The 17,306-nt window shown below is 48.0% G+C and overlaps 6 protein-coding genes across 6 annotated transcripts; 3 read left to right on the top strand and 3 right to left on the bottom strand.

The window, feature by feature from the left end:
• Positions 1 to 322: 322 nt before the first annotated feature.
• Positions 323 to 4,921, top strand: EV420DRAFT_1639005 (RNA dependent RNA polymerase-domain-containing protein; the record flags this gene model as incomplete). Its single annotated transcript, XM_060476907.1, has 29 exons — positions 323 to 419; positions 458 to 597; positions 647 to 700; positions 745 to 782; positions 851 to 1,031; positions 1,087 to 1,372; positions 1,423 to 1,453; positions 1,495 to 1,627; positions 1,665 to 1,735; positions 1,790 to 1,850; positions 1,901 to 1,977; positions 2,028 to 2,155; positions 2,206 to 2,308; positions 2,358 to 2,465; positions 2,524 to 2,632; positions 2,683 to 2,979; positions 3,033 to 3,066; positions 3,122 to 3,140; positions 3,196 to 3,302; positions 3,351 to 3,474; positions 3,521 to 3,543; positions 3,591 to 3,627; positions 3,681 to 3,787; positions 3,826 to 3,930; positions 3,983 to 4,121; positions 4,168 to 4,284; positions 4,336 to 4,423; positions 4,481 to 4,774; positions 4,829 to 4,921. 29 exons carry the CDS (start codon positions 323 to 325, stop codon positions 4,919 to 4,921), a joined length of 3,201 nt encoding a protein of 1,066 aa, XP_060334380.1.
• A 525-nt stretch (positions 4,922 to 5,446) lies between these two features.
• On the bottom strand, positions 5,447 to 6,834 carry EV420DRAFT_1144732 (uncharacterized protein). Its single transcript, XM_060466047.1, has 3 exons — positions 6,339 to 6,834; positions 5,469 to 6,281; position 5,447 (listed from the first exon to the last, which is right to left on the bottom strand). The coding sequence occupies exons 1-2, from the start codon at positions 6,716 to 6,718 to the stop codon at positions 5,651 to 5,653; spliced, it is 1,011 nt and encodes a 336-aa protein (XP_060334379.1). The 5' UTR covers positions 6,719 to 6,834; the 3' UTR covers position 5,447; positions 5,469 to 5,650.
• A 271-nt stretch (positions 6,835 to 7,105) lies between these two features.
• EV420DRAFT_1639003 (uncharacterized protein) lies at positions 7,106 to 7,795 on the bottom strand (the record flags this gene model as incomplete). Its single annotated transcript, XM_060476906.1, has 3 exons — positions 7,106 to 7,437; positions 7,477 to 7,588; positions 7,652 to 7,795. The coding sequence occupies 3 exons, from the start codon at positions 7,793 to 7,795 to the stop codon at positions 7,106 to 7,108; spliced, it is 588 nt and encodes a 195-aa protein (XP_060334378.1).
• A 375-nt stretch (positions 7,796 to 8,170) lies between these two features.
• On the top strand, positions 8,171 to 9,827 carry EV420DRAFT_1476694 (uncharacterized protein; the record flags this gene model as incomplete). The annotated part of the gene is made up of 8 exons (XM_060469350.1): positions 8,171 to 8,390; positions 8,444 to 8,581; positions 8,617 to 8,799; positions 9,011 to 9,063; positions 9,106 to 9,268; positions 9,314 to 9,366; positions 9,438 to 9,673; positions 9,731 to 9,827. The coding sequence occupies 8 exons, from the start codon at positions 8,171 to 8,173 to the stop codon at positions 9,825 to 9,827; spliced, it is 1,143 nt and encodes a 380-aa protein (XP_060334377.1).
• Positions 9,828 to 10,291: 464 nt separating this feature from the next.
• On the top strand, positions 10,292 to 12,892 carry EV420DRAFT_1521574 (uncharacterized protein). Its single transcript, XM_060472229.1, has 16 exons — positions 10,292 to 10,368; positions 10,421 to 10,676; positions 10,734 to 10,759; positions 10,888 to 10,930; positions 11,103 to 11,236; positions 11,458 to 11,483; positions 11,538 to 11,572; positions 11,804 to 11,821; positions 11,877 to 11,918; positions 11,965 to 12,020; positions 12,081 to 12,140; positions 12,190 to 12,220; positions 12,269 to 12,349; positions 12,442 to 12,552; positions 12,602 to 12,667; positions 12,718 to 12,892. The coding sequence occupies exons 2-16, from the start codon at positions 10,638 to 10,640 to the stop codon at positions 12,772 to 12,774; spliced, it is 825 nt and encodes a 274-aa protein (XP_060334376.1). The 5' UTR covers positions 10,292 to 10,368; positions 10,421 to 10,637; the 3' UTR covers positions 12,775 to 12,892.
• Positions 12,893 to 13,432: 540 nt separating this feature from the next.
• EV420DRAFT_1144460 (TKL/TKL-ccin protein kinase) lies at positions 13,433 to 17,104 on the bottom strand. Its single transcript, XM_060466046.1, has 11 exons — positions 16,412 to 17,104; positions 16,206 to 16,361; positions 15,206 to 16,148; positions 14,888 to 15,151; positions 14,695 to 14,828; positions 14,582 to 14,644; positions 14,338 to 14,523; positions 14,256 to 14,286; positions 14,161 to 14,198; positions 13,874 to 14,101; positions 13,433 to 13,825 (listed from the first exon to the last, which is right to left on the bottom strand). Exons 1-11 carry the CDS (start codon positions 16,793 to 16,795, stop codon positions 13,586 to 13,588), a joined length of 2,667 nt encoding a protein of 888 aa, XP_060334375.1. The 5' UTR covers positions 16,796 to 17,104; the 3' UTR covers positions 13,433 to 13,585.
• Between the last annotated feature and the right edge of the window lie 202 nt (positions 17,105 to 17,306).

Below are 17,306 nucleotides of genomic sequence, written 5' to 3'. Positions count from 1 at the left end.
CAGGGAAATCGGCAAAGTCCGTTAAGGTTTGATACCTCGAATAGAATTGAGTCCCACGGATAATTCCCCCTGCATAATAACCGAGAATCCTATATACATAGGACTCGGAACACGGTGCACGGTGTACATTCGACTGGTACTAGAGAATGGCCTCCTGACGCGCCTCCTTTACAACAATCTGAAACAGGGAGTTTTAGCGGCAGCCTTACTGCAGCATGAGGAAAAAGATAGCCCACGGTCGTTGCAGGGAGAGAGGATCGACATTCGATTTGAAATTAGGCTAGCCGCGTTTTGCCCCTTTCTTCCTCTCCCTCATCTCGACATGGCTGACGAATTTTTAAATTCGATTCAGTTCGGTGGATATCATGCAGAATTCCAGAATCACAATACCGGCGGTGCAGGAGAAAAGCCGAGAGACGGTCAGCTAGCCAACCACACTCATGTTCTTCTCTAACAGAAATTCGCGCATTAGCCTTTCGGATACCGATATATACGTTCGGAATGGGATTCATTCGAGGTCCTCCGACTCAGTTTGTACCGGGATATCAAGCAGAGGACCTGGAACGTGCCCAACTTTCTCTGAACTTTGGGAAACAAGTATGTGGCTAGTCTCTTGCTTTCATTCTTTGACTTCATATCGAAACAGGAAATGTTCTTTAAAGCAAAATTTGACGCCGACGACATTCCTGGCAAGTCTCAGGTGCATCTGTTGACTGCCACTGCTTGACGCTCTGCATTTTCAAGGGCTACTCTGCTCCAGCAAACTCTGTGACATCGAAAAGGTCATATACAATAATGATCAGCGCAGCGGAGATTTCAAGCACGTAACTTTGACCATCACATTCTCTAGGCCTCCTCAAATCAAAGCCGATTGGAAGTTCCTGTATCCTCGCGACGAGCCGTTACCACCAGGAGTTCACATTCGGCGGGCTACTGAGGATGATTGGAATCTGCACATACCCAAAGATGAACATTGTTGCCAGGCTTTGTCCCCTCTCCCTAGCGGGGACCGGCAGCACGCCCTAATGAAGGTGTTTCTTCCCTTGTTTACATCTGAATGACTCAAGCTGAGGTTCTATCACTAAGTTTGGACACTGGAGGACATTTCGGTTCACTACGGTCTTGGACAAGAGAGCCAGAGACAGCGTTCTTCATACTCTCGACCGTCTACGCACCCTGGAGCGTGGGGAAGAAGCGCGGACAACAGTAGATTTTGACCCTATCGCCGTCAGCCGAACGTCTCCTTCAACTATCAATAGCATCGCGGAATACTTAAGACGCGAATACGAGGAACATCCGAACCCGTTCGAGTGTCAGTATTTGTTTCTTGGTCTCATATCGCATGGCATTCTCTTGCCGCACGTCGATTCTGGTGAGCATCTTGTATCTATTAGGGAGGGAAAGATAGACTCACCAATCTAGTGGCCGGCCTCAAACATTTCGTACACTTCTCGTATAATGTCTCCAGGGTCCTTCGCACTCTTTTTCGGCTAGAGTATCTGCGGCGAATCCCAAATGGAGCAAGCAAGTCAAGTCCGCAGAAGCTGTTCATATCACCCAAGCTGGTCATTTCAATGATGCTGGTTTTCCAACTGATCTCCCCTCCGACCGGATTTTCATGAGACGTGTACATGTTACCCCTACGAGAGTTTTACTCTTTCCAGGCGACCATTGAAACTAGTAACAGGGTCATTCGACGTTGGAAAGAGTTCCAGGACAACTTTTTGCGCGTGAGGTCTGCAATCTGCGGTGAATTTGTCTGATTATCAAATACTAACTTGCTTCACAGTTTTGGTGATGAGGATGGTAAACTTCGTGTTAACGGGCTTCTGCAGCGGAGCGACGACGATGTACGTATAACTACCCCTGCTCGGTAACAACTCGTCCAAACGCCTGACAGAACCCTCGGACTGGAGTTCTAGCACGGATACGAATTGCTCTTGAAGAGGGCATACAAATTGGACCGCGGCGTTACGTGTATGTTGCTTTGCATCTGTCTCGATACGAGCTTCTGATTACGAAAAAAGTTTTCTCGCTGCCGGCGAATCGCAGCTGAAGGAACACTCTTGTTGGATGATTTACGAAGAGCCGGACCGCGGATTCACAGCAGACATAGTCCGACAGCATATGGGGGACTTTGGACATATTCGTGTCGGTGGGTTCAAACATGAAATCGGTGTCGCCCGAATCTAATAAGGAGTCAAGTCGCCAAATATGCTAGCAGGATGGGGCTATGCTTCAGCGCCACAAGAAAGGTTTGCGATATCACATCAGTGGAAGAGGTAGAAGATATCCAGCATGGTGGATAGTAAGTTTTTTTTGGCATTCTTTCGGTGAAATCTCCAATGGTCTTGCAGTAACTATACGGACGGCGTTGGAAACTGCAGTGCCGAACTCGCCGACCAATGCGCTAAAGCTCTGGGGAATACGGCGTCTCCGTCCGCCGTTCAAATACGGATGGGAGGGTAAGTCGTGCGAATTGTTATAGTGCTCTTCGTCATCCTAAGATCCATTAACACGTAGGTACAAAGGTGTCCTATCTGTCCTTCCTCATCTTCAACCCAATCACATATGCATGCGACCCTCTATGCGAAAATTTGCCAGTGACAGCATTGAATTGGGGGTCATGAAGGTTAGCTATGTCTTTCACTTAACGATCCACCTTTTAGCTTATATCACTAGATATCAACGCACTCACATGCTCACCTTAATCGTCAAGCGATATCACTTCTCTCTCACCTGGGTGTTCCGGACGAAGTATTTGCCCGTATGATGAAAGCTCAGATTGACAATATCAGGAACATCGAGAGGCACATCCATCGTTTGGATGATTCTAAACACGAGGCAAGGAAACTATATAAGTCCTCGGAGCTGCCGATCTTGCAGATGCTCAAGGCAGGGTTCGCGAGAGAGCATCTGTTGAGAAACGTGCTGAAGTGCATTGAGTGTCAGTTGTTGCAGGATTTGAAGTACCGGGCTGTGAGTATATCCTTGCTGTCATATGACTTATCAGCCGGACTTACAGGCTATAGCGCATCCAAGTGAATGACGGGGCATTTTTGATGGGTGTGCAATGCTTCCTTTTCTCATGACCGTTACGGGTACTCATCATTTTCGCAAGGTATCGCCGACGGACATCGGTATGACTCGTTTCCTCATCTCATTGGGTGGCATTCTTTGACGTACGCTGGTAAGAGTCCTGAAACCTGGAGAAATCTATTGCGCGGTACATCCTCCTGGAGGTAAACGGCGTGTTGTCACCGGCCAATGCACAATTTTCCGTAATCCGTGTTTGCATCCAGGTCCGTGATTCTTCTTGTACTTCCTGGGTGTTACTAAATTTTTCTCAGGTGACATTCAGTTGGCAACAGCTGTCGATCATGAGATATTTTCATCGGAGCTCTGGCAGGGTCGCCCACCTACAAACGTCGTCGTCTTCTCTACGCAACCAGGAGAAAGGAATTTACCAAACAAGTTAGTATCGGTATCTTGCTATATTACGTCAACTCATCACGGGCAGGCTTTCTGGAGGTGACCTGGACGGTGCGTCTTTCATTTCACTTGACAACGTGTACCTCATAATCTAGTAGGAGACTTCTTCACTGTACTATGGGATCCGGAACTTCAGTGAGGCGTTGAAGACCCCCTGTTACGTGTAACGTTGCTCATGACTTCCCCAGAATTGAAGATCCCGAAGAACCGATGGATTACACTCCTGTGGACCCGATAGAGATCCCGGAAGAGCAGGAGAGCGTCGATGTAGAGGACATCTGCGAATTCTTTGTCGGTTCGTGCATTTTTGCCTCTGAATATTCTTTGCGACAGATGCCGATCACCTTCGTCCAGAATTCATGAAATCTGATGTCCTTGGCTTGGTTTCGCACATTCATGAGGCAAAATCCGATGAGCTCGACCCGTCTCATCCTCACTGTTTGGAGCTAGCACAGCTAGCCTCGAACGCAGGTTGATTTCACAAAGACAGGTGTACCCGTGAAGATACCTCTGCATCTTCAAAACAGCATAGCTCCAGATTTTCAACGCGAGGACGGATACATATCTCCCAAAGTCTTGGGGCAACTCTTCAGGCTCATCGAGCCTCCTCCAGAATACAGCCCTATTTCGTAAGTTCCAGTGCTTGGATCCTGAGTGTATTCTGAATGGTCGCAGTGGATCACAACACACGGACATCCGGCTCAGAATTCAGAATGTGTCCGCTCTATATCTTCAGAATGCAGGGAAAGCAAAACATGCCTATGATATTGAACTAGAGGGCCTCATGCGAAGGTAAGTGCTCTGCTATCGCACAAGATGACTCCAGGGACATCGTACGACCAGGCATTCTATGTGTGAAGCAGAACTATGGGCTGGCGTCTCAATCAATGGTGATCGGAAGAAGAGGCGTGAAAGGGATTCTGCCGTCCGCGTAAGAGGCCGCAATGCATTTTTTTTCGACTTCTTTTCACCGTTCTGTCATCTTTAGGGACCCGTCAAAGAGGTTATGGAAGCCCTACGGCGTACGTACCGCAATCACTGCGCGGCGACTTGTCAAGGCTCAGCGACGGCGATGAGATCCAAGGATATGAAGAAGTGGGCTATCGCTGCATATCAAGTGACGCACGAATCAGAACGAACTGCGCAGTATGTCAATGTACACAATGAGAGCAGGAGGGGGAGCACACCTGGTAGTATGTATGCCGATGAAGGGTTGGTTGAGGAGCCAGAGGAGGTCCCTCGGAGACTATTGATTTCGTTCCCGTGGATATGGGCCCTAGAGGTATGTGTATCGTTTCGGATACGCATTGGACCGTTCGCTGAGTGAGTACTGTAGCTGTGCCATGCTGTTACGGATGATATTATTAAGGAAGAGGAGGAGGAGGAAGATGACGCGGCGCTGTTGCGAGGTCAGGTGGAGGATGTCTGATTGTGTGTATCATTTTGTGTAATTCTTAAAGTAGCCAGCTGTATTCTTAGTAACCAGAATTTGAACTTTACATACTTAGACAACTTTGTTGGCCTCAATTAGCTCTCTTTGACGGACAGAAACTACTATCCTCCGGAGAAGCGCAAGACGGTATCATTTGGCCCTCTATCAACTGCTTGGCCATCCACTACACCTATGTCCTTAGCAGTGTCTCCACACCAAGTCCTCCAGCTTTTGCTGCATCAGTGTGCCGTGCACCATGAGCAAGTGTGGGCAACAAATGACAGCATGAGCATACCTTGTCATCCTGGCTGGGTTCCTTAACCCCATACTGAGCGTCATGACGGTCCTCCTCGACCTCGCGCCAGCCTTCCTCGACCTTGCGACTGTCCTCTTCAACCATACGCCAGCCTTCCTCTACTTCATGCCAGCCATCCTCCGCCTCATGTCTATGCCCCTCGATCTCGCGCCTGTCTGCCTCGACCTTGCGCCTGTCTTCCTCGACCTTGCGCCTGTCTTCCTCGACCTCACACCTGTCTTCCTCGACCTTGCGCCTGTCTTCCTCGACCTCACGCCTGCCTTCCTCAACCTCGCGCCTGCCTTCCTCGACCCTCGCGACTGCCTTCGCGACTGCGTTCTTCAACCTCGCGACTGCGTTCTTCAACCTCACGGCTCCGCTCTTCTACTCGGCGACTGCATTCTTCAACCTCGCGACTCTGCTCCTCGACTTCACGTCTGCGTTTGTCTTTTTTTCTCTTTCATGGACTGCAAAGTGGCACGGATGCCTGCAGAGAGGGTCTTGCAGGCGGCTAACATGTGTTGTACTGGAGGCTGTCCGAGATTTTCGTCCTTCATCGCCTTGATGTCTGCCTCGAGCACAGACTCAAAAAGAGTGATGATGTCCTTGTCAACACCACCCTGACCCATGTCTCGAATGATATCCTTCATGATGACACTGAGAGTCACGGTGTCAGCGGGTGGCAACGGGATTAATGAGCAGTCATCATCAACAAAGCGAACAGAGCCAACCATTCCCCGCAGGGAGTATAGTGGCCCTTGTTCGATTTTGAGGGCATGTCCGGGGTCGCAAAGGCGGACACACGTCTGAAAAAACATGGCAGCCCACCACATACACATGTAGTGGAAGAGCGAATAATTCTTCGCGCAGCAAGTGATGGAATTGACGAGAGCAGCAATGTCGATTACATCTATTATTCGGGGGGGTACGTCGAAGGCCTGAACAAGGAGGTACTTGTCTTCACCACGAATGACACCTTTGAGAGAGGACCCGATCGTAATGTAGTCGGCATTTCCGGTATTTTTGCCTTTGACTTCTCTCATCGAGCGCAAGACTTGCTCTCTTAAAATACCCCTAATCAGCAACGATGTATAGACAAGATTTGATAGTAATACTGACATGGAAGTCTCGGATGAGGTTTCTTGCTTGGAGCGTTCCAAGACCAATACCCTCGAATCTGTGTTTCCTTGATTAACCCTTTCATCATCGCCGGATATTACATGCACTGCGACAAGTTCGTGGGAGATGAGCCCCCGAGCACGATAGTGTTCCACCCGGACAACTTGGCATGATTGCAACGCGCCGAGACGATCACCGTCATCACCGTGGGATGGCACCGTCCCAGCAATAAAGTCAAACCAGCTTTTGATGGACCGGGGGAATGGGTCCGTCTCGATGACCCCGTGAATGTATTTGTTGGGTTCCGCCATATGGACGAAAGGCCTTTGTTTGATGCTCAACAATGCGTCGTGAAGGAAAGAGGTAAGAGAGAAAGGCATCGCGCTGGCAGGTGGTAAAAGAAACTAGTTGGCTTTGTAGTTATTTGACGTGCATAAGCCGATCGACGATCATTGAATGAGGGAGTTTGAGACTCGATGTCACTTTGTGATGCGCATCCACGAATTCAGAGAGAATCAAAGCGCCAGAACCAGAGCCCAAGCCCTAGAGGACCACAATGATAGATCAAAATGCTAAAACGGTGTCACAGACAAATATTTGTTCATTACTGCCTCAAAAATCTTTTCTTATCACAGATCCCGAAACAGGTATAATTCGTGCATCAGCCCGAGCTGAGCAAAAAGGTCCCGGACGAACCAGGGGTCTAATGATGATGTTCCTTTGGACCAAATCATCCTGACGGACACCAAGGTCTCTGAAATCCATTATCAAGTGGAAGAGCATGGCGAATATAGCTTGTCGCAAAGATGAGTCGACGACAATCTCCTCCCCATCTCTATCTTCACATGGGTAGCGTAGATCTTTCCCGGCGATGAGCTCCAATAGGAGGACAAAACTGTCCTTCCATCCGGTTCTAGAATAGGTGCTGCACAGAGACCCAGGCATCGAGAAAGGCAAATTCCCTGAACAGATTGGAGCATCTCGTATGCTTTCGCTTCACTCGCGACGGACCGAGCAGCGAAACGGAGGAGGTCGACAGACTCGTATACATCATGAAGGGATAATGGATCATAGAATTTGGCGACGACGGTTGCGGAACCTGTAGCGGTTCAAACGTGAGTAACGTGTTCTCGAATACCGCCAATCAAGTTTTGAGATAGGGTGATGGATAAGGATGGCGATGGCGGGAGAGGTATCTGCTGACACCACCGGTCACTCTTGGGGATGGCAGGGGGTGCGATAGCATATAGCTGATAACAAGAGCCAGGCGACGTTGAGGTCCAGTGTCATGGTTCCGACATAAGATTGCTGACTGAGTTGGTGGCCTCTTTCGTGCGCCGTTCCCCGACAATCCATCCGGCCGCTGCCCGTACTCGAACTGCCGTTGTCCATCCCATTGCCAAACCAGACCAGCGCGATGCGTTCCCTCTATCTTCGACAACGTCGTCATTGGTCATCATTGGTCCAGTGAGCGAAAGTGTTGGTCACAACCTGCATCTGAGAACTGTTGAATTTGTGAACAGCCAAGGGCCAATATTAACGCACCACCGAGTAGCATACAGTCCTCGCTCGTGGATTCACGACTGTCGCTACAACTTGTAAACATCCCAACATCGTTTCACGGAAAAAGATGACAGGAGAGCTGTTTGCCGGTCCTGGAAGATGGCCCATGAAGGACGGCAAAATTCGCCTTTTCAGCTGTGGTCGTAGCCAAAACGAAGGACCACAAAAGTTGGCTATATGCGATTACAACGGCTAGGTATCGGCCATCCAAATTCACTTCAGGGAACGACGACGACTCGATAATGCGCGACAACACCTAACAGTAATGGATGGATGGCAGTCATGATGATGGTGGTAAAGTAAGGGCATTACCGGATTTAGCCGGCTTCTTAATCGGATGGATCGACCGACGCTCAAAATGGCACTCATCTTCCTATATGACAGGCTTCTGTTTGGCTTCACTGCTGGTGGCAAAAGGTGACTATATGCGCACCAATCGTCGAAGGGAAGATCTCGTGCTCGTCTTCAACGAATGCTGTATACGCTTCTGTAAGTGTTCTCTTTTCTGAAGCGTTAGCTAGTCCTGACGGGGTTACTCGTAGTACTACTTACCCTGGGGGGGATCATATACCCGGCTCTGAGTGCTCTAGAATCTCAACCTGACCCATTCCCAGAATGTCTGATTATATTGGGCAGCCTGAGTGCCACCCAGTGCTTTAGCACCCATGGAACACTGAGGCGTACGTACCGAAACCATACACGCTTATTTGTCAAGGCTTAGCGCACAGCCTAGTAAATCGGCTTTGCGGAATACTCGCGGAGTTCATCACTGTTTTGCGTGTTACTCATATCGAAATTCAAAGTGCCCTCTGGACATCGCAAGCCGACCACTACTTCGGGAACGGAACGACAAAATCTAACGTGTCTGGTAAATTTCCTCGGATGCTCATGGCTTTAGGTATGGCAAGTTCCTCGGTGCAACGTCTGTTCCAGGGCATAATATGGATGTATTTTGGGCCTCCAAGCGCGCTTCATTCTGCAATTCGTTGCCTTTGGGGTACATGGTAGGTTTCCTCTCAGGGAGGCATCATACAGCCACGATGCACCGATGTTTATCGCCGGATAGCTAGCTGTTGGTCTTTGGTGATAAAACACCTTTGTGTGTAAAGGCATCGATCCTTCAGAGTGCACACTTGGTACTGAACGTATTTTTGGCTCAACCGTCAGTTCACTTTGAATAAAAGATGACGTGCTTTATTCTCAGACTAACATCCCCTTGTCTACAGAAGGGATACGCCCCAGAAGATCAACTCCCAAATATCCTGCTTCTCGTACTAGCCTAGGCCCACAAAACGCTATCCAAGCCGTCCATGTGGCTGTTCCAATTCCTTTCGAGGAAAAGTTTTCTTCAGAGTGGACGCTGAAAAGTTCGTACCGGATTCATTTCATCTCCACACTCGCCGGACTTGCAGGTATAGAAGCATATAATGCGGTCAGGGTGAAACAGATCGATGAACGTTACGGCGTACGCTCGTTCATCCTGTAGACGCCGGAGACTCATAATGATTCGATGAACGAACTTATAACGGTGCTGAGCACCCAATAGCAGAGAACGACAGTCCGATTCGGAAGAAAGCTAGCGTAAAGAATTCCCATTATGACCTGTTCAACACCAAATCCTCTGAAAGACTCGAGACGAAATGGTCAATAGGCGTATTCCCGATGCCGAGTGATAGGTTCAGAGAAGTCATCAACTTCTATCTACAGCTGCGGCAATGGCAACTGCGTGTGCGTTTCATTGAATGCTTCTGCAGTCAAATTTTTCGATTGAGGTAAAGTTGGGGGCCTACAATCTATAACACCGTGCACTGAACCATCGTGATTGTCAGGTTTAGTGAAGGGCATACGTCCCTCATAGCAGATAACGGCACTACCTCGGATGTTCTGGGTACCGGGAGAGAGATCAAAGGGCCTCAAGAATCCTGATGTAACTCTGTTTCAGGTAGATACCCCGCCTAAAAACTCTTCCGATAAGTAATGGGAATAGTCGAGAACGAAGGGAGTCGCAGAAAACCACAAAATCCCATCATCGAAGTATGGTGCACCACGCATTCAGAGCTGTGGTATACGATATTCTATCACCAGAAAGAGCTTGGCCAGATTCCAATCCAGGCTTTACTGCCCCATCAGATGTTACAAAGAAGCTGCAAGTGGTTGCTGAGGATCCCAAAGCATGTGTTCTCTATCTTGTGCTTCTATCAATCAGACCCACTGAAAAGAACCGCCCCGCTGTCAATAGAGCAAAATTAATTTTAGTGGGTTCGTACCATGAAGCAGAGACGGAGAAGGAAATGCTCTTTTGAAAGTTGCGGTTGGAAAATCGGGCCGGGTATTACCGGATTCTTTGCGGCCGTGCAGCCTTTTCAACGGTGAACGATTTGTAAGGTAACTGTATACCTCCAGTCTAGAACAGCGAAAATGGTTAAGCGACCAATGGTGCTCCATCGACTTAACCCAAACAAAAACGGTCCGAACCTCGCTTCTCAGGTTCTGATGCATCTGATGATCTGAGCTGCCAGGTGCACACTGCGCTCTGCACTCCAATTCATTCGTGTGATAATCAGAGGTTCTTTCCGCTGATGCTAAGTTTCGGTAGATTATCCAACCATAAGGGCTGTTGCTCTCTGCGACTTCCTTCAATAGAGACTGAAGTTTTCTCTGGATTCGGTCTATATAACCGTTCCGCTCAAATCGATGTGTAACTCTGCACTCTGGTAGCTCCATCCAACAACGAAAATGAGCGAAACTGCCTCTACTTCAGCTCCTGACAATACGGTGAGTTTTCGACATGCTCTGATCGAATTTCAAGCGGTGCTCAGTTGTTCGACACAGATGGGGGCGCTTTTTATATGCACAGTGTACGCGAGTTGTTCCTTCTGAAACCGGGGCATATCTCATTTCATGGTCTATTATCCAGTATTTCGGCGTGGTAGGCATTCCCGTGACCATGGAATATCGCAAAGCCTCACCAAGCTCGGCGCTCCAGTTTTCAAGGACTAACAGTGCTCTGTTCTTGGGAATACTTCGTAGTGAGCGTCTCTTATCGCCCTCCGGCTCAAGCGCATGCTCACTGCAGCAGGATCACACTAAAGATCGGGCGGTCATCAAAGCTCTTGTGAGGATCGATTGTTCAAGTTGTTCCCATTCAATTTTATTGATCTCCCGCAGGTTTCAGTAGTGTGGTAAGTACGGACGTATCAGCATGTTCTCAGTGACTCTAAAATCACCGCGTGTAGTTTTATCGATACGCTCCATCAAGTCTTCATCACGCATGCCCTCTATATGTACTTGGTGAAGGGATTCTCCGATCCGTCAATAATGATGCGACTACTTTGGTGAGCCTTTTCAATACAAAACTATACCGGTATCTCATTTCTGACGTGTGCGCAGGAGCTTCCTATCACAGATTGTCCTCACAGTAAGAATCCGCACATGATCTGATTTTAGACAGCGTTCATTCATCATTTTCTTTTTCTCAAGGCTTTACAAGGGCTTCTTTGCCAGGGGTAGGTGCCTATGTTTCATCTTAGATCATTGCCTCATTCGGTGCCGTTAGCTTTTTTACCTGGCGAGTATGGGTAGGCGCGTATTTGGTTTCTGCGAGTGAAACGTGCGTTTGCTGATCCCGGACTCCAGTGAGCCAGAAGAACAAGCTATTGAGCGCTATAATTGTGAGGATCTTGCAATGTGTATCCCCTGAGCTTTCTATTAACTTGGCGCAGGCAGCCCTGGTCGCTGGCAACTTCGTGGCTACTCTTTGTAAGTGATTTTCTATGGATACATATTTCCGGATCTTAACACTTTCCTTCCAAAGATTATTTTGGCAGAAGGTTTGCTTCTGTTCGAGTTCACGTCTGGCGATACTCATGCAGGATATAGCGTACACTTCAGATCATTAGCAGGAACTCTTGCAGCTGACGGTACTTATCATACATTCATGTTACTTCTTCACCAGTCGCCTGATTCACTGCATAGGACATTGCCAAGCTGCTTGTTATCGGATATAGCACCAACCTCGTATGTTTGCAAGGACACTCATGACGACATCCTAACGCTTCTGCAGCTTATCACGGCTTCCCTCCTTTTCATGCATTTCAGAATGACGGCTCCAGGCGAACAGTAAGCAATATATTGACTTGGTCGAGAGTTGGGTAATCGTGCTAATGTCTACTTACAAAGAACGAATCGTATCGTCGACAAGTTCACATTATGGGTCTTGAATAGCGGCTTGTTGATTAGGTACCTTTCATCGTGTTCAATGTGTCGCAAGTCTAATGTATGACCGTAGCCTTGTCGGGGTGTTTTGTTTTATTACAGAGGTCTGTCGAATATCCCTCATTAATGCTTGCTTTTTGACGTTCATATAGGCTGTTTGGCCCCAATCTCTGATTCCTGCCGCGATGTATACTCTTCTGTGTCGAAGTATGTCTCATTCCCTTTCACAGTCCGTAACTGATTGGGTCCTCAGTGTATAGTGTTTCCGTCCTTGTAAGTCATGATATTGTCGAAATCCAATTCGATTTGATAGACACGGTTCCAGGCTGTCTTGAATTCGAAGAAGCAGATTGGATCTTCGAGTTCGAACATGCAGAGATCGTCTAGTGAGATTTTGTCGAATAGATCTCGTGGGCCTCGCCTTCAAGTCTCCAGGGCAAGTATTTTACTTTTTTTCATACTTCGGTCTATTCATGGATATTTAGCCCGGTGAACTTGCAATTCATGTGGAATGTGATACCCAGATGCAGTACGACAATATGGAATCACCGGCACGTCCACACTCTATCTGCTTTTCTCAGCTCACTTATAATATCTATAGCAGAGTCATAAGGATGGAGAGACGTTCGAGTTGACACCCTATCCCATAAACAAATGAACTTACTTAGCTGTTAGTGTTCTTTCTCCCCTGTGGTATGTGATATCTGATGGGCGTTGAAGAATTTGTACTGACTGTGGGATGAATGTACGATAGGCGTATGACGAGATCTCCTCTATAAATATGGTGCATCCACTTTGTCGACTAAGAACGTCTAAGTGCAGCATCAGAGGATGCGTACTGCTTATCCACGATACCATTACAACTGATATTTGCAATGCTTGGTCGGACCCACGCCCATCTACCTTTTCGTGCCGATTGAAATCGGTCTGCCATCTTTTTTTTTCTCAGGCTGTTTGTTTCCCTTTCACCATCTCGTTGCAAATGTGAGCGACAGATGGTGATAATATCGTGGGTAAGTTGATGGGAAGAAACCCGTACTCAAGAGTTCGACATCATATTCTATCTCCAAACTGAGCATACATTTGTGATCACTATTCTGCTTCCTAACACTGCTGGGAATGACATAAACTAAGACTTGCGAAAGAGATCTATTTCCCTACGCAACCCCTCTTGAATCTAAAATTTGTGCAGCACCCAGAAGTACCGCACAACTTATCATTTTCTTCTGGCTTGATGGAAGTCATTTATTCGTACAGGATTTTGGTTGGTAAAATTATAATATTCTCTAGTTGAATCGATCACGCATTCTCCTCCGTTGTTGTCCTTCGCTGGTTCACAAATCATCAGTCCCGTTCATCTGCAATTCAAGGTATTCTACAGTACATGCAATCTCGTTGAAGATTCCAAGAAAATGTTATGACAATGATAATGATACAACAAAATACGGGTACATACAACATCCAGAGGGTCAAGCACTGTGTCTTCTGAAATCCAAGCTTGTGCGATACAAGCCTTGAATGGATGCCAAAACCTGTCCAACATCTGGCCTTTCCTGCGGATCATCAGCCCAACAGCGCTGAATGAAATCCCACTGCGCGTTGGTGACGAAGGACGGCGCAGGCCGCCGAGGTTTCTTGCCGTTATGCAGCTCGATGATGACCTGGGCGTCCGTGCGGACGTAATGATATGGTATGCGACCTGACAAGATCTACGAATGTCTGAGTTAGACTGATCTTGGGTTGGTACCTCCACTTACTTCTAAGGTGACGCTACCAAAAGAGTATACATCACTCATGGTTGTAAGTGATGGGACCCTATCATCCTCATCGTCTCCCAAAAGTTTGTACAACGAGGCGTCAGCCCAGCGTACAGCTCCACTGACTCCGGAAGTCATGCAGGATGTCTCATCGAACTCGGCAACAATGCTTGACAAGCCGAAGTCCCCTAGAAGTGCCTTCCCTTGATCGTTGATCAAGATGTTCGACTAAACGAATTGCGTTAAATTAATCCTCCTGAAAAGCAATAGGTTGTCTTTATACGTACTCCGGTAAGATCTCCATGTATGATATTGAAAGAATGTACTAGATTATAGAAATCAGTCTTCGGCATGAAAACATTCAAGGCAGGCAGTGACTCACAGTATCTTAACCCTTCCGCTACTTCGCATAACTATACGACATTAGCGCTGTATACACTCGAAGGAAAATATTGAAATCCCACAAGTTGCAACCGATCTGTCATGGAAAGGAGATCTCCACATCGTTCCATGTGATTGGTAACACTCCCATTATCCAACCATGGACAGATCATAGCGTCGTATCGGCCAAAATCTGATACGACCCCAAGTAACGGGAGAATATTGGGGTGGTCCAACTTTTTCCACATGTTCAGCTCCCTCCAAAGACGCTACACATATAATGAGCAACGCACTTTGAACAACTCGAGAAACAAAGTAAACACTCGCCAACTTCATCTTCTCTTCCATCGCCGGATTGTCCACACGAGAGCGCAGAACTTTGATAGCGACCTGTGACAAAGTCAGACTTATGCGGCGTGAGTGAAATGAATAAACGTTACCCTTCGTTCGCGTAGGCCGTCCATCCATAATCCCTTCCACACGTCCGAAAATCCTCCGAGAGCTTCAGGGAACCGACCTTCTCGCGTAACTTTGCCGGTCAAATCCAATAAGATCGATGGATCATGCTTGTCAACTGCACCGAGCAATTTATGGATGTCATCAAGGGTTTTGGTTGCAGAAGGTTTTACTCACGTGTATCCAACCCCGGAGGTGGTGTCGGTGGTGGATCGAAATGCAAGCTTAGAGGAGTAAAGTGCGTTTCTCCTGATGAAGGACTTTTGGGAGGATCCGAAGTGCCATTAAAGAGCGTAGGTAACAAGCCTGGACTTAATAAAATATCATTGTTCCCAAAATCCTGGCGGATGAACGAAGAAGACTCCGACTGAGGCCCTTTACGGGCAATGATGCTCCATGGTCTAGGATGCGATCTCCGTCGTCCCCCAGCATCTTCGTCTTCTGTTCAGAATGTTATGAACCCAATCTCTGACTTATGGAATGAACATAACATACCAGAAAGAAGGGAAGCATTATCAAGACTATCCCTGGAACACAATTCATTATCAATGGCTGCAGCGAAGAACCCCAGCAACGAGCCCCACTGCTCGTTTTGAGCGGAGCAGGTCGTATTGAGTTCCAAAGTACGAGCGTCCTTCCATTCAATTGAAAAGGACTGGTCACTTGTGATACGGACCACGCCAAGGCAACTAGTCGGAATAGCATGGACAAGATTCAACAACGACTTCTCCCTCAGCCCAGGACCCAACTCCCATGGCTTAGTAGGGTATCGTGCCGGTCGGCGGTCCCCGGCACCATCCAAGCAGCACAAAAGCATTGCTTCGAACAAGAAAACCGCGTATCGCGTCCCCGAGGCTTCCATGAGTATATCATCGAGGAGGAGCGAGCCGAGGGAAGCAGGATCGATCTCGCTGTCCCAGAGATATGCGCGCGCCTTGAGGATCCGTGCTGCCCTCATGGTGCGTATCTGGCGACTCATCTCGTCAATGGTCTCTGACGCCTCACGCATTTGAAATAGGACGGTACACAGAGTATCATAGGAGGGATGTTCGGATGGAGAAGAAACCTGCAAGATCGCAGCAAGGAAAGAACAATATTCAGAAATTCTGGAAGGCAAATGGCCAAGGATATTGAGAAGGGTTTGAGCGTGAATTTTCAGAGCCGGTTCGAGAAGCTCCAGTTGATTTTGGAGGAATTCGAACATAGGGAGATAGTTTACGCATATGGACCGATAGGCACTGACCGTTCTCGTTCTGAACGTTATGTGGTCAGAATTGAATGTTGTAATCCAGTTTTCCAGCCAAGGAGCAGCGACGACCTTCTCCAAGGACGATAGGACCCTGTCGTGATATTCACGCAGATGGGTACGATTAACAAGAAGGCACTCTAGGCCTGGGTCAATCAAGCCTGTCGTTTCTGACATCATCAAGACAGATTCCTTGAAATGTGACGCTTTCAGTAACGGATAACAACATGAACAGTCAGCGCAACATACTGCGACCATTCCCAAGCTGCACGCATGAGCCCGCTCAGTGTCCAGCAAATTTTGTACGAAAGCTTGGCGCTGATACTGCGACCGGTAAGGAACGACGAATAGTCCTGGATAGGACCCTTGTAATGCACACAGAATATTCTGTATTGTTTTCAACACCTGTTACATACGATGAGAAAGATCATGATGTACGCAAATTACCTACTCACCCTCGCAAACCCAGGATTCGACCTCCCAAACATGTCGTCAACACGAAGGACCTCTCCATACGGGAGTAAGCCCTGGATCTCCAGCAAGCGCACGCGTTCAATGAACTTTTCAAAGAACGCGACCCGCTCGTCCATCGACAGCTCAAACTCAAATGCGACGCCGTGATAGGGCGGCGACAAGAGGTTCAAGAGCGTGCACAATGGTGCCCCCAGCGAGAAACACTCCCACAGGATGCGATACGCCTGGTCGGGCTCGCTGCACCATGTTTCGCGGCAGAACCATGGCTTGAATTCGACAATCAGTAACAGTCGGCTTAGGATCCGAAAGCTATCAAGCCGTAGCTGCTCCGAAGGTGCCCTGGGTGGCGATAAGATGAAGCTCATCCAAGCATACGAGTAGGTGGGGAAAGTAGCTGGTAAAGCGCTACCAGACAAAAAGCGACATCAAAACCCGGTTGCTGGTAGCACAGCCTGCTTAATCAGACACGAAGGATCAGTCCCGGCTAGACTAATCGGATTTAGTATCCAGTAACAAGAAGAAAGCGAAACGAGCATAGCTTTATTGGCGATTGCGAAGATATCTATCATTCCATCGAAGTATCGCTCTACAGTGTCCCTACTAGAAACTGCTGGGGTCTCGGCTACTCAATCAATAGACGAAAGCATTTAACGACCGTACCGGAGAAGAAAGGGTGCTGCTCTTAGGATTGAATATTCCACAGCATCAGTGCGACGGCTAGAGCCAGACAGAGTAAGAGACTGACGCTTCTGGTGATTTAGCCGGGATACCATGGTGATGATAGATGGAAACCGAGGACTGACCTAGTCAACCAGCTCACAGGGAAATAGTGTACAGCATGTATAAATATCACCGGTAATAATAAGACAAATCAAC

The sequence above is a fragment of the Desarmillaria tabescens genome (assembly GCF_030435595.1).
Source record: "Desarmillaria tabescens strain CCBAS 213 chromosome Unknown EV420scaffold_8, whole genome shotgun sequence".
Classification (NCBI taxonomy): Eukaryota; Fungi; Basidiomycota; class Agaricomycetes; order Agaricales; family Physalacriaceae; genus Desarmillaria; species Desarmillaria tabescens.
The sequence above is the reverse complement of the archived record's forward strand: the minus strand, read 5'-3'. Positions and strand labels throughout refer to the sequence as shown.

Bases quoted from the DNA above. Each gene is read 5' to 3' on its own strand.
- EV420DRAFT_1144732 (XM_060466047.1), bottom strand. From the start codon at position 6,718: ATGCCTTTCTCTCTTACCTCTTTCCTTCACGACGCATTGTTGAGCATC. The intron at 6,282-6,338 runs GTCAGTATTACT...GGGTATTTTAAG, and splicing joins ACCTCATCCGAGACTTCCAT to AGAGCAAGTCTTGCGCTCGA.
- EV420DRAFT_1144460 (XM_060466046.1), bottom strand. From the start codon at position 16,795: ATGAGCTTCATCTTATCGCCACCCAGGGCACCTTCGGAGCAGCTACGG. The intron at 16,362-16,411 runs GTGAGTAGGTAA...CGTATGTAACAG, and splicing joins CGAATCCTGGGTTTGCGAGG to GTGTTGAAAACAATACAGAA. The intron at 14,829-14,887 runs GTGAGTAAAACC...TGCTCGGTGCAG, and splicing joins ACCTCCGGGGTTGGATACAC to TTGACAAGCATGATCCATCG.
- EV420DRAFT_1521574 (XM_060472229.1), top strand. From the start codon at position 10,638: ATGAGCGAAACTGCCTCTACTTCAGCTCCTGACAATACG. The intron at 10,677-10,733 runs GTGAGTTTTCGA...TGTTCGACACAG, and splicing joins CTTCAGCTCCTGACAATACG to ATGGGGGCGCTTTTTATATG. The intron at 11,919-11,964 runs GTATGTTTGCAA...ACGCTTCTGCAG, and splicing joins TCGGATATAGCACCAACCTC to CTTATCACGGCTTCCCTCCT.